The 15,277-nt window shown below is 38.4% G+C and overlaps 1 protein-coding gene across 1 annotated transcript in view; it reads left to right on the top strand.

The window, feature by feature from the left end:
• The window catches only part of dennd2b (DENN domain containing 2B), a 45,229-nt gene that overhangs the window by 3,662 nt on the left and 26,290 nt on the right, over positions 1–15,277 (top strand). The window contains exon 2 of the mRNA XM_079216879.1: positions 11,086–11,184. Coding sequence (XP_079073005.1) covers positions 11,111–11,184 — 74 coding nt within the window. The 5' untranslated portion in view covers positions 11,086–11,110. The remainder of the gene's footprint in view (positions 1–11,085; positions 11,185–15,277) is intronic.

Below are 15,277 nucleotides of genomic sequence, written 5' to 3'. Positions count from 1 at the left end.
ATATGATCAAAAGTCAAGAGTCTGAGTGCACGCGACCGTATTACCACGTGCACGCCCGTTCGAGTGTGCACGTATGTGTGGATTGGATATATATACATATGCCAACATTAGCTGTGAGGGCTTGATGGTGTAAATATGAATGGAACAGCACTTTGCTGCAACATATCACATGATTACAAAACAAAATATTGTGTACAATTGTCTATTTATTTTCTATTTAATACAATAATCCTCATTTTAGCTTTATGTTAAGATACACTTAAATCATGGGGCTTTTATGTTGAAAGGGAAGACAGAGAGACAGACAGGTAGACATAAAAGCCCCTTGTCCCGCATGTCACCGGTTGCCATGGTGGCAGCTTGATTGATTGGCTAATTGGTAGCAGCTGTGACACTGTCACAGAGTGGGAGACTGGACTGTGGATTTAATGAGAAAACAACCTTTCAAACTATTGTATTTGACAGACAACCGTGAATCTCATCACGAAAATAACGAAATTATGAGAAGCACAAGACTTCTGAGAACGTTTCCGTGTACTTAAATATTCGTAAGGATTTATAAATGAGAGCGTAAATTCAGTTTGTAAAGTGCTCACGTTTCCGTCATGAGAGAAAATTGTGGTCCGATTTAACATGGAGGTTGATGGAGCAGTTGGCCGGTCTTCATGTCGCTTTCAGGCTTGCTGACAAAACAGTATTTGTTTGTTGGCCAAAGTTTTTGTGGGACTATGATTATTAAGCCCGAGCAATACTATGAAGTGCGCTTTGCTGCAGAGGTCTATGACCTTGCAGCTGAAGCCACACTTAATAATATACAATACTTCAGGCACATTTAGCTGATAATAATAATTGTGTCATGTCTCATATTCCTAATACAGGGCTTTTACTTGTAATGTAGTATTTTTACCTTGTTTTATCACTATTTTGACTTTTGAAAATATGTTTTCCACCACTAACTATCTGCCTAATGTATTTGATTCAAATCGTGGTCACTGTCACTGCTCTCTAGCTGTGGTGGAATGTAAGTACAGTAAGTACTCTACATGTATTTAAGCACTGTACTTAAGTACAAGTATGAGGTACTTGTACTGTACTCAAATAGTTTTCCATTTCATGCTTTTACTTCTCTTTTTTGAATGTGAATACTTATGTACTTTACTTTTCTTACGTAAAATATCTGAATACTTCTTCCACAACTGGTCTCTGGGCTGCGTGACTACACACTTTGACAAATGAAAGACATCTTTGTGTTGCAGATGAAATATATTCCTATGGTCCAAATAGTGTGTGTGTGTGTGTGTGTGTGTGTGTGTGTGTGTGTGTGTGTGTGTGTGTGTGTGTGTGTGTGTGTGTGTGTGTGTGTGTGTGGGGGGGGGGTCATCCCATCAGCAGCCTGCAGCCCTTCAACTCGTGAATATTCATCCTCACTCCTCGGCTGCTCCGTGACAATAAACAAGGGAGAGGGGCTGAATGCCTGTCTGAGGAGGGCACGAGGGCAGGGGGCACGAGGCCAGGGGGGCAAACAACCCGTCTCCAAGGCAACAAGTCCTGCCTCCCACCCTGCAGCAGGCTGAGAGAGGGGAGGCAGGAGTCTCCCCCTTTTTGTCGGTTTTGGTTGGAAAGACATAAATCGGAGTTTATTGAGAGGGGCAGGTTTCCAGCGAAAAAAAAAAAAACAGCCAAAGTTTCTCAACGCGTCGACGAACTGGATTTATGCGCCGCGAAGGGGAATTATCTCAAAATGTCAGCGGCCATGGATGTGAGGAGAAACTCGGAGGTAACGTTAAAAGTCTCCTTTTTGAGCTGTTACTGACGAGCCAGCGTCAGGAGGGTTACGTTTTTAGCTGGCGGGAGGAAAACGATACAAACTACAAAAAACAAGGTTCCGCAAGAGATGTAGAACAAATAAAAAGTTGCAAGGTGCGTTTCAATGTAGTCCTAATCTCCACGTGACCTTATTTGGTCATCTCACGTTAGTTTCATGTTTAGGCGAAGAAGTGCGAAAACACCAGACTGTTTTTTTTTCTTCAGCTGACCCTTTGAATGATAACAATGTCCCAGCGGATACAGGCAGTAACTCTGTGGATTGTAATTAGACCAAGTTATCGCTTTAACATCCCAAAAAGTACAAAAAACAAGAAAGAAAAGTAAACCAGCTGATAAACTGAACTGGACTGGACTCCAGATCAGATCTCTGGACTCACTGGGTCCTTTTCCTGTTGTAGTTTGGATTTACAGGGGGCACTTTTTGTGTTCAGGGAGATAAAACACACAAAACAACATATGGGACCTTTACATGCGTGCTTTGTGTTTATGCTCATAGTTTAATACAGATTTCGTTACAAGATTGTACACCTGCAGTTTTCTTTGTACATGTTGTATGTAGGCCTTCACAGAACAGACATATATAGACTACTGTATATGACATACTGAGCACAACAGTAAAGGTTTGATATAATCATCTTAATACAAAATGTATATAACAGTGTTGTACCCACAGCATACTCCTGACTTGTTAAGTTAGTTAGGGGCCTATCATTTTGACCTAAGCTTTTTCTAATTTAAATTTTAAACTTGGTAGGCGATTACAATACAACTTGGTGCAAATATAGCATTTAACATAACATAACATTTTCTCCACTTTCTTATGACATCCTGCACTTGGATGAAGATTTAAAAATGTTAAACACATCCAATTAGAGCAACTAAGACATACTCTCACTGAGTGGTCTGCTGTTTAATTATGGGAAGCGTTATCATAGAACAGAATACCACTGAAATCCTGATCTTACCTTATACATTATATTACAAACCATAGAGACATGACTGGCTTTCTTTCGCTGTCTTTTTCCCCTTAAACTCTTTCTATTGTGCAGATCAAACAATGACCTTCCCCTCTCACTGGACGGGACTGTCAACACAAATATATTGAGGAAATTGTTCTCTGTTCTCCTTTCAGTCAAACAGTAGTGTAGTCTGGTCTATCACCAGACGCTCTTAAATGGACTGCTCTTCACTCAGCCTCATAATGAAAGATATGTTTTTCTTTCCTGGTGCTATCTATCTATCGAAATAGTTTTGGTGGGACTGTTGTGATGTGATTTGCTAAGGATCTTAAAAACTTAACAACAATAGAATCCCAACATAATAACCATTTCATTCATGATACTCCTCATCTTGTTGTGAACAGTCCTTTTGCATATGTACTTGAGAAAAGTGTCTCTCAAGGAAATTGTCTGCAGCAACACGGAGTGTGTGGATTTGTTTTGAGTAACTAAGCTGTTGTATTTATAAAGAGACGTTGCTGTTGAGTCTTTGCAAATGTACTTAACATGACGCATAATGCCATTGGGTGTGTTGTGTGATGACGTTCAACATGTCAGTTTTGTGTTTTTTAGTGAACTGTCCCTTTAAGGATGTCTGATTGTCTCTGATGAGGAAATGTGAATATAGCAAGAAATGTCAGCATAGTATACAACTTTTGAACCTAAATATTTCATCCAGTTTGAAGTTCATGGACCATTTATTTAAATGAAAGTGTTTGAGGACATGGTTTATACAGTATACTCCCATTTGAGTAGGCTTTTCATCATTGTAGTGATGGAAGAGAGCTGGTTAAATAAAAGTGTTTTTTCTTGATATTCTGTTCGATCTTTGTTAAGTTGTCTGGAAAATATGAGCTGCCAGTTTCAAGAACACTGTTGTATTTTTTGGTAGATAGGAATTCACACTGCTTTCCTCTTTTCTTCACGTAACGTTTTAGACTTGCAGTTGGACGGTCAGTGGTATTTAATCTATTATTAAAGTGATTCTTGGAGAATTCTTGCTGCTCATCAGTACTTAACTTTACACTCACACCTAATACATGGCTGATTGTTGCTTAGTGTTAAGAGGCTGATACTGTTTGCCATTGAACAGCTCTGGAAAAACAGTTTTGTTCAGGGTCTCATTGAAGGGAGCCAAGGTTAGCTGTTTAGAGTGGAGAGAATCAAATTAAAAATTTCTCAGTTGAGTGTTGTTCAGGTCACGAGACCATCTCTCTTAACTTGAAGCCCTGAGCTCAACCAAAGTTATCATCCACTGAGAAAAAATGCTTCTGTAGATGAGAAAATCTACTTCCACTTTTCCATCTCCATCAAAGCTGTGACAGGTCTGTCTGTTTTTGTAATACAGAAACTCCAGAAAAGAGATGTCTGTCGTGTTGCTGTTTTGGTCTTTTTTTCTTCTTTTCTTGAACAACATGTTTGTCCCTGTTTGCTGAGGAGACTACGAGAGGCAGTCTCGTAGTTCGCCCTGTTGTCTCCCTGTGCTAGCTACTGTTGAACACTTGCATGACGACACTGATCCATCTCTGATTTATAATCCAAGGTTTACCGCCTCGGACTTTGCTTTTACACTTGTTGCTATATATACTGCTTTACATTTTCATTGGGTTTGCTCAATGCATGTGGCATATCGTTATTTGCTCTTGTTGAGGTTTTCAGTTTTGTAATAACTGACCTGCAGCCACAGTGTAATCTAACTTGTCAAATTATAACCAGTTCTCTTTCTGCACTATACACCCAGTGAGGTAAAATTAATCAGTGGGATCCGCATGTTCCAAATTTCGACATTAAGACGCAGTGAGATGCCTTCATTGATTCAGGATGCTAGTTAATCTAACATTGCCGGCTCACATACAAACCGTTCACGCTAGCTTGATGTCTGAATGCAAACAGTGACGGCTGTGTTTGTGGACCTTTTAGCTCAAAAACACTTCTGCATCCTCTTAATAATGTAGACAGCCCATAGCCAATAACCTATTAGGAATGGCTTTTGTCTTGGAACACAAGCGTCAGATTCTCAGATTATTAAACCGAAGGTATTTCACTATCTAACACTGTCATCATGTTGACTGTTCCCTTGATGAGATCATTTCAAGTTATCTGTATTCATTCACTGACTACTTTTGTTAAGAGTAGTGAACAATTAAGATTGAAACATCCCATTAAATGACATAAATCAAATCTTATCTTAATATTTAAACAACTTAAAGCTGATAAACATCGACAAAAATGAGCAACAAGACAGGTAATGTACAAATGATTATTGTTTTTGTTGGCTTGGCTGAACAAGAATACATCTTATCTACTCATTGTCCTTAAAAAAGAAGTCAAAAACTGTGTGTCAGAAGTTAGCTCTGTGACACAAACTCTAGCACGCCTGCTGCAGCTCAGATGGATTTAAGCCTGTTTTCCACATGCCTGCCTCTGCAGCTGTGCATGCTCATATCTAGGTTACACAGAAGGGTTTTTCCTCTTTTCCACAAAGAGAAAATATGCCATGGTCACTCAGAAAAACCTGCTGAAGTGGCTTAAAAACAAGATAAAAAAAACATTCCAAGAATTGGTTCCACCTGGTCAATTGAGCTATACAGTGGCAGCATAGCGAGCTATGTGGTAGAGTATGGGGGTAATTATGTAGGTACAGCTATGTGCACCAACCTTGATGGTTTTCTTTAACATAGAGACCTATCGAGGCTGCCAGCTGGTTATGTAAAGAATATACATCCAGAGTGTGATACATCAATCTTTTAGTTTCAGCCGAGAGGTTCTGCTTTCCATTATGTTTGTTTGTGTCCATCTCTCATGTCCAGCTCGTAGTGTCTTATGAATGCTTTTATGCAGAGTGAATTATTGAGTATCAAGAGCTTGATTCCCTTCGACCAGGATATTTCGGCAACTCCTACAATGCTTTGTTCAACATACCAGCTCAAGTCTCTTTTTGTCTAAAGTGGACAAAACCGCTCTTTCTGCAGATATTGAAACAATGGCATGTATCATTGTGTGGGCTCATGCCTGCCAGTGAGTTGTGACGTCTGCAAAGAGTTGAGAATGTACAGTCATTTTCACTCTTCTTTTCTCTGTTGCTTCTTGGCTGACTGTAAGCTCAGCCGTGGTTTTTAAAAACCTTCAAGTCAGGTTGCTGATCAGCAGAAAATGAGAACCAGTTCAGCCAGAAAAGCAGAGTAGGAAGAAAATGAAGAAAACAATATTAGACTCTGTTTATGGACTCTTGTGTCTGCTACTGCATATTTCAGGATAAACAAAGATATCAAACTGAACCCAGTCACAGGTTAATGAAAGTTATGACGTCATAACATTCTTACATAAAATTGTGCTGTGCTCTGCTCTCATAGTCTGAACATCAAGTGCCAGGTGCTGAGAGAGCACATATCTGAGTGTAGTCTTTGTTGAATGACAAACAAGTTCTTGGCATCAAGTCCAGGTGTTTCTGCCCTCTCCTCTGCTTTCTTTTACCCTCTGAAAATAGTCTTTAATATTTTAAATGCAGCCGCAGGTCTGATGGATAGAGAAAATATTAGAACATTCTTGCTTCTAGTTAAGAGAACAGTGTATCAGAGGATCTGCCATATTTGACAGGGCCAATGAAGTGTGGACTCTTTTTTTAAAGATATTTGATCTGCTCACACACACACACACACACACACACACACACACACACACACACACACACACACACACACACACACACACACACACACACACACACAGCTGATAAGAGACTTACTTTTTAACCACGTCTCCCTCTCAAGGACACATTGAACACAAAGAGCTCTTTTATTCCAGCTCAGATAGTCTAATGAAGACCCATTCATTTTCCATTGTTGCTGAGAAAGATATGCGTCATAGATAGGCCTCTCATGTAATCAGTTAGTACTTTCGCTATATGAACATGACAAAACCAGGAAAAATCCAGGAATATCGTTGAGTTAACTGATTTGTTATTATGTCATAGCCAAATTCATGGTTGTCTCATCTCTCTGGTTTGAGTTTGAAGTAATGGCAGTAGCTGCTACATGTCTCGGGATAAAGGGAAAGAGAGAACTTGTAACTTCTCTAAGGCTAGATGTCTTGTTTGACCAAGTAGTAACAACAGAAGAAGTAGTCAAGCTACAGTCTAATAACCTGTGGTCCTTTTTTTCTGACCTGGTTGGTCAATTACATTTTCAATGCAAGGGATCAACAAAGCAAGGGATCAACAATGCCAAACAACCAACCTGTTGTCAATACGTAAATGTCCTCCGATAAATAGTTCTGTATCAACAGTGGTGTAATTTAAAAAGCGTTTGTCATTGTCATTGCTCATTGAATTATCATTATCATTTCAGTTCCCCTCAGATCTACGGTGTCTTTCAGTTTGTTGTTTAGGTTTTCAGAACCACAACTTTATTGATTTGGTTCAGTCCCACTGTTCTCATCAGTGTTGTCTCCAGCTTCGGCATCCAGCTTTTTTCAGCACAAAAAGCACTATAAACTCATTGTGCGCTAGCTGCTCAGCACCAAGCGGCAGACAGACACAGTTAGTGACACGCTGGTGACATGCTAGTTAAGCATTAAGCAGCGAAAGAGCCAGATGTGTCGCTCAGGAGTCGGTGGAAACCAAATTAATATTTGGAATCAAAATCATCAGGTGGTCACGAACATTTGTACCACCATTTATTGTCAAGGTTGTCATTAAGACATTAAGGAGGGATTGAAGGAGTCAGCATGAAGCTGTTGACTTCTCACTATTGACCGTTGGCTCTGACATCTCAAGTAAAAATGTGTCTTGAATCTGGTTGAATGCACTTGAAAGGTACTCTAGAGCTTTCTAAGAAGTGGTTGTTTACAGCCTGTGATTTTGTGTAGGGAGATGGTATCAGACTTCAGGAAGTCAGTTGGCTAACGCCTTGGTGTTTACACTGCAAAGTCCGTCTTGGTCTTCTCCTGTGAGCAATTTCTGTGATTGTAGCTTCATCAGCCCCAAATAAATACAAGGATGAATTCTTACAAATAGACATCGCTTAATATAACTAACGTCTGTGGAGCTGACACAATTAAAATTGTTTTAATTAATTTAGCTCCTGGCAGTTGATTCCAGTTTTTCTCTCCTCTTTGTGTGCTTCCTTTAACTTTTTACAAATTCAAGTTTCATGTTTTCAATCAAAGAGAGAATATTGAATTTCACTTCCAAAAACATCCCAAAAAAATTCTAGCAGGTTGTAATCAGAAACAATATTTTACACAACCAGTGTGTCTGAACTTTATGTAAGGACAATATTTTAATTTGGTTTAATTTAGAGTAATATGAAATATTGTACTTCTCAAGTTAATTCTGTCTCAATTTCCTTTCCAGAATGATTTGTTTAGTTATTATGCAATAATGGATACATTATTCAGCCATGTTTTCTTTACTTAGTCATCCAGAGACTCATTTCAGAGGACAATCCTCAATGCAATCAGTTAGGGCTGTGCGGTATACCGGTTCAACTGGTATAAGTTTTCTGTACGGTATACATTTTTCATATACCGTCATACTTGTCACCTCTGTTTGGCAGGCAACAACATTAAATATTCACAGCTTGAAGCTGAAGGAGCAGCGGACCAAGCTACTTATGTATCATGTTAACTCACTTGACTCATGGTTTGAAGGAAATAACATCGCCAAAATGCATGCTGGGTAAATGACACCGCCCACACAGGAAGTCTCTTCCTGTGCGACTGAGCGGGCGAGCTTTACCCAGCATACATTTTGGTGATGTAATTTCTTTCAAACCGTGAGTCAACTTCTATCCGTGAGACGTAAGTAGCTCAGACCACTGTACACACATCTGTGACTGTAAACATGAAATGTTGCTGCCTGCCGAAGAATGACAATAGTCGTTACGGCTGCGCATGCCCACTAGTATGAAGGAACATTCCCCTGAGTCCTAAATCCCTCCATGTTTAGCTCCCTACGTACCAATCAAAACAGCTGCTGGCCAGTTGCGAGCGAGTGGTGAATAAAGATGGCGGCGGCGGTCCTTTTCGGCGTCTTCTTTCTCCTCTTTGATTAATACAAATAAATTGAGTGTGTTCTTATTTTGGAACAAATGTCCCTCTCCGTCACCTACAAACTTGACACACTATAGTTAATTTATGTCTGTATACATTTACGTTTAATTACAGAAGTACTGTCTGCATCGCAGAATATATAGGGTCTTTGTGTTCATGTCCTATTTTGTTTTCTGTAAAAATTCACTTTGACTGTTGTGTTTTCCATGGAGTGTAGTAAGCAGGACAGGACAACATCATTCTTTGATAAAAATTATGATGCATGCCCCGTCTTCTTAGCACAATCCACAATTACAGGAAATAGCTGACAGCAGGAATGCTCCCTCTCTCTCGTCCTCTGTCTCTATAGGACTCAAGTCCACTACTGGCTTGCTGGCTTCTTCAAACAACAACTTCCTGTAAACAAGCCATGCTGCCAAACGCCCTCCCATCCTCCACCTCTAACCTCTAGGGATCTCCATTTGACCTCCGTATGCACAGGCACATTCACTTTGACACTTTTTGGAGAGCTCATTGTTGCATTTCAGCGGCAATAGTCAACAATTTGATCTAACTGCTGGTCCAAGCTGCTTTAAGTCCAGGAAAAGTTTTATTAAAAGGAAAATATCTGAACTGTTTTTACTACTGTTCTTGGACCTTTTCATAGTGTTAAATCAAGCTTGCAGAATCAACTTCTTTTAAGTCACTTCTTAAAACCCATTTTTATTTTTATTTTCATTCACCTCCATTATGTTGAGGTAGAGGCAGACATCTTTGAGTATATAAAGCCCAAACTATCTGCACGGCTAGATATTAGAGCTAGACCGATAAATCGTCCGGGCTAATTTATCGGCCAATATTAGTTTATATACCTGCTTACATGTCGACTGATACATAAGAAGAAATCAAAGTACAGAAACGCCAAAGATATGATTGCAGTAACTTAGGAAACACTTTCTTCTTTACGTAGTTTGTCCATCAGAGTGTATTTCCTAACTATTTATCAAGTGCCACAGTTAGTAAATATTGTTGACACATTTATCTTTACATTTACGTTGTCTCTATGAACAAAAAGACAATTGGGCGATACACTGTATTGTTATCAGATGTTATGAACTCTTAAATATCAGTATCGTCAGGCGGTACTAAATATCAATAGCATGTGTTTAATTGGCCTTTTAATGAGACTATTACCAGTCTCTGTTATCCACAGCTACTTTTAGACTGTATAAAATCAGTTAATTATCTGCAGCCACCTTAAGGAAGCAGATTGGCAGCCTCTGAAATTGAATGCAATGCAGTGCCAGACAAACCGGGATCCATGGTGGTGACCTTGATTAAATCATGCACAACGAACATCAGGCAGCTGCAATATAACTACTAAACCTTAATGTCTCTGCACACATCAAACTGATCCATTTTGACTACATTTTACTCGAGGTTTGTGCCATTATTCACCTGGCTGCTACCCAGAGAATAATGGAGTTCTTTCCAAATTTCTTCTCTGGCTATGATCCAAACCTTGTTTAAATATTCTCAGTTGAGCTGTTTTAGTGGCAGCAATGCAATTCTGTGTTGTCTGATGTGAAAATAGGTTTTCTTTTTTTTTAAGTGGCGCAGAAGCTGTGCCTGAAGTATCAGAGTTTCTCTGGCACAACATTTTCTACATGCTGTGTTGGTTATGACACTTTATGAAAATTCATCTGCAATGTTAACACTGAAGATTGAACATGGCATTCGTGGAGAAGTGGAGCACCTTCTAGGATTTCTTTTTTTTGTCCTTTGGGAAACGTTATCAAGCTCAACAACTACCTTTCCCCGCCACTCCCATGTTAATCTGTGATTGCGAAAAGTCAACTATACGGTTAAGAGTGTTAAAAGTTGTGTCAAGTAAAGCTAATATCAGTTATAGGGTTAGAGTGATTGAGACCATGATTTCCTATACAAATCTTATTGTTAGTGTTGGAACCTGTGTTTATAGTTGAGCTTATGTCTTGTATTTGAGGTAGCACTAGATTTAAGTCCATGCTCATGACAGGATTGGATCATTTTGTGTCATCAGTCAAATTCCATTTAATATTTTTGTAATAATGTTAATTCCTAATAACACCCATTGAAAAACCCAAACAACCCTCGAGGTGTTTCAGTCTACAGCTCGTGTTTATGTTTATTTATTTATTGAATGCTGCCACTTTTTTGAATGTTTCACATCTCTGTGTTTGTCCATCAGGTGAGCGGGCGGTTTGCAGACAAACATGACTGCCAACAAGGGTTCGAAGGCTGTGCCTCGAGCAGGAGGGGGTAAAGCTCCCCGGGACGTCCCCGACAGGTCAGTGACATCTGGGACATCAGGGGTGGGCTGGTTAATGTTCATGTGCATGTCCATGTCACATGGTTTAAGAGCATCCTGACTAAAAGAGAAACAAGTGCTGTACTCGATATCAGTTAGTTCATTTTCAACCACATATTTCTCATCGATGATCAGTTTGTAGTAGTTTCTTCACAAATGGGAAAGAACGGCTGATGATTGTCTGTCATGATAAGACTTTCAAAGCTTTTGCAAGTACGATCCTGTATCCTGGACAAGGGCCCCATCCAACTCTGTACTGTGAGTAGTGAGCTGAAGCTTGTGTTAGCATGTTGAGAGTAGACAGTGTCCCGCTGGAAGAGAAAAACTAACTTTGGGAATGATATGTGATACGTAGACCATTCGTTCTTACAATTTATCATCCTGTCTCTTTTCTTCAACCAGAAAGTGTTCTTAGAAACAGGCAGACTGTTCTCATCTCACATACAGTAGTTATACATGATCATTGTACTTCACAGCGGTAAAATGTAGTCGGTGTTCACACTGTCAGTCTGATGGCTGATTTTGAGCAAGACGATTGTTAGAAAGGTTGCTGTTTATCCATATTCTAATATATAATAATGCTAGTATTTGACTGGCAGTGTTTCTTATTCATACCTAATTTCCTGTGCTGATGAGGCAGTGGTGGTAAACACACACACAGCAAAACATAAAGTAACCTCTGACAACTTGGTCCCACTGAAAGTGGCAATTCGCACAAATGTTAATCATAATGTAAATATTAGGATTAAGATAAATGGCATTCCTTTGCTGGTAAATGTGCACGTTCACCACTATTCTCCAAGGCAAACTTGGAGAATGCAAATGTGTGGAAAACACTAATCACAGTAGCACGAAGCTCTCTTATCCTGCTGACCGCATTACTCTAATATGATAATTGTGCATTTAACCTCAGCCTCTTTTGATAAATGTAATTGTCATTGTAGTACAATATGTTGTAGTACATAGTGCCTTATTAACAGCTTGCGGTCCTCATGGGCTCATGTTACCCTTAATTCCTACAGATCATAAAGATACTTTGCAGTGCCTGTGTTTTAACAAATGGAGAGAAAATTTGTGGATAGTGCTAAACAATGCATTTTCCTAAACTATGTGATCGACCAGGGAGGAGTTTCTAGGACGAGTTACTATAACAAACTGTGTAGCCTCAAGTGGAACACATGGCAACATGCAGGAACATGGTGGAAAAAAATTATTAAAAATTATATGCTTTTATAGTTATCGCAATATTTTAGGTGCAGGGAATTAATTGAAAATATTCCCTCACAGAACAAGACCAACACCCTAATTTTATTTGTTTTGTATATGTCGACTGATACATAAGAAGAAATCACAGTACAGAAGCGCCAAAGATTTGATTGCAGTAACTTAGGAAACACTTTCTTCAATACATAGTTTGTCCATCAGAGTGTATTTTCTAACTATTTATCAAGTGCCACAGTTAGTAAATATTGTTGACACATTTATCTTTACATTTATGTTGTCTCTACGAACAAAAAGACAATTGGGCGATATACTGTATTGGTATCAGATGTTATGAACTCTTAAATATCAGTATCGTCAGGCGGTACTAAATATCAATAGCATGTGTTTATTGCGTTAATGACAGCAATTAAAATGTTTGCTCTTTGGTTTGATGGCCACTAACACGGTGAGAATTCCCCGCTGTCTCCACGCTCAAAACATGATTTCACCAATGTGAGAGTAAACAAGCAATAAAAAGATAATATAGCAGAAAAGATCAATTGTTGTAATATAGTGCTTTGTGAAGGGTTTAAGGAGACTGAATCTATGTTTCATTTTATATATTTATATATACTAAGTGCACTACATAGTGACTTTAAACTGAATCTTTACAGACTTGTAGATGAATTATATACTCTGACTTGGTGACGTTACTCAGATATAGTAAATTGCATATGTTTCTTTTGTAATATCTTATTTAGTTTGTGTGTACTTCAATGTACTTGAATGTGTTATTGTTTATCTGTTTACGTCGCTGCAGATTTATTTCAACCGCAAAAGTAAAGCCACCACATAATACAGATTTAAAAATGTTATGGTCCCATAGGATTATTCTTCATGCTGTAAAATGAAATGTAGACTGCAATAAGAAAACATTTTGATTACACAGAAAAAGAAAATATGTGTAATTTTCTTTGTCTATTTAGGACTTTTAGGGTTTCTGATGGTTTGGATCGTGCTTGTAAAAATATGTCCAGCCACACATAGAGTACAATACAAAGGGCTAAATGCCAGTCACAACCTGGCCTCTGGCTTTCGCTCAGGCTTCCAGGGCATGCTCAATAATTTTGAGTTATAAAATCACATTTCTGGGTTGCTTTTATAGTTACCGCAATCTTTTAGGTGCAGGGAATTAATTGAAAATATTCCCTCACAGAAGATCACAGAACATGACCAACAGCCTAATTGTATTGGTTTTGTATATGCACTGCATTGCATTCAATTTCAGAGGCTGCCAATCCGCTTCCTTCAGGTGGCTGCAGATATAACTGATTATTTATGCAGTCTAAAAGCAGCTGTGGATAACAGAGACTGGTAATAGTCTCATTAAAAGGCCAATTGTATGTGTGGCTGGACATATTTTTACAAGCACGATCCAAACCATCAGAAACCCTAAAAGTCTTAAATAGACAAAGAAAATTGCACATATTTTTCTTTTTCTGTGTAATCAAAATGTTTTCTTATTGCAGTCTACATTTCATTTTACAGCATGAAGAATAATCCTATGGGACCATAACATTTTTAAATCTGTATTATGTGGTGGCTTTACCTTTGCGGTTGAAATAAATCTGCAGCGACGTAAACAGATAAACAATAACACATTCAAGTACATTGAAGTACACACAAACTAAATAAGATACTACAAAAGAAACATATGCAATTTACTATATCTGAGTAACGTCACCAAGTCAGAGTATATAATTCATCTACAAGTCTGTAAAGATTCAGTTTAAAGTCACTATGTAGTGCACTTAGTATATATAAATATATAAAATGAAACATAGATTCAGTCTCCTTAAAACCTTCATAAAGCACTATATTACAACAATTAATCTTTTCTGCTATATTATCTTTGTATTGCTTGTTTACTCTCACATTGGTGAAGTCATGTTTTGAGCGTGGAGACAGCGGGGAATCCTCACCGTGTTAGTGGCCATCAAACCAAAGAGCAAACATTTTAATTGCTGTCATTAACGCAATAAATTGCACCATTACTGTTATTATAGTAGTATTACTGAGGGTTTGCTCTGGTTGCTACTGAAACATTCCCATTGATACTTAGCTTGAGATACTCCGCTCCCTCTCTGGCCATACTCCTTGGCAAAAGTTGATTTGGGAGTTTTAGCAGTGAACCAGTAGGATTTTAATGTGCCAGACACATTCTAATAGCTCCCTCCTGAAGCACTTCAACATGTCCTATTTTTGACAGCTGATTAATATCAGAGTGTGCTAAAAACAAACAAGCATACAGTAGTGCTCATGAGAAAAACAGAGCATGTTTAATGAAGAATATATCCGAAATAAAACAGTCCAAATGATCCGAAAATAAAACAGTGGCTTAGAAACAATTCAGAAAAGTATTTGTTTTAAGTCTCTCTGTTCTGGAGACGAGCAGTGTCTAAACATACATACATAGTTTATAACACACTTAACACATTTCTTATTATTAATCTTGTTAATGAGAAGAAATATGAGTGAAGGCTGGTGTATAAAGAGATAATGAATGACACAGTTGTAATAAAATGAAATATGTCTTTATAAGAGACATTATTATGGTTGACAAATACTGCATTAATAAACACCTAAAAATGCCTGAACCAAGCTGGTGGAAATCATTTTCAGTGATTTATTATTTCAGTATCCAAAGTATTGCGTACTTAAAAAGCAATCATTTTGATCTTCAGAATACTTCAAATCAGCAGTAAAATATTTAAAGACATGGGTCGTCGTCTCAAAAACTCATATTTCTTCAGTAAGATCCGATGCATACATCATGCTTGCATGCTTGCAGCTTGCCGGTTCCTAGTTG

This window comes from Taurulus bubalis, assembly GCF_910589615.1.
Source record: "Taurulus bubalis genome assembly, chromosome: 4".
NCBI lineage: Eukaryota > Metazoa > Chordata > Actinopteri > Perciformes > Cottidae > Taurulus > Taurulus bubalis.
Note: the sequence above shows the minus strand (reverse complement) of the source record. Positions and strands in the feature narration are given on the sequence as shown.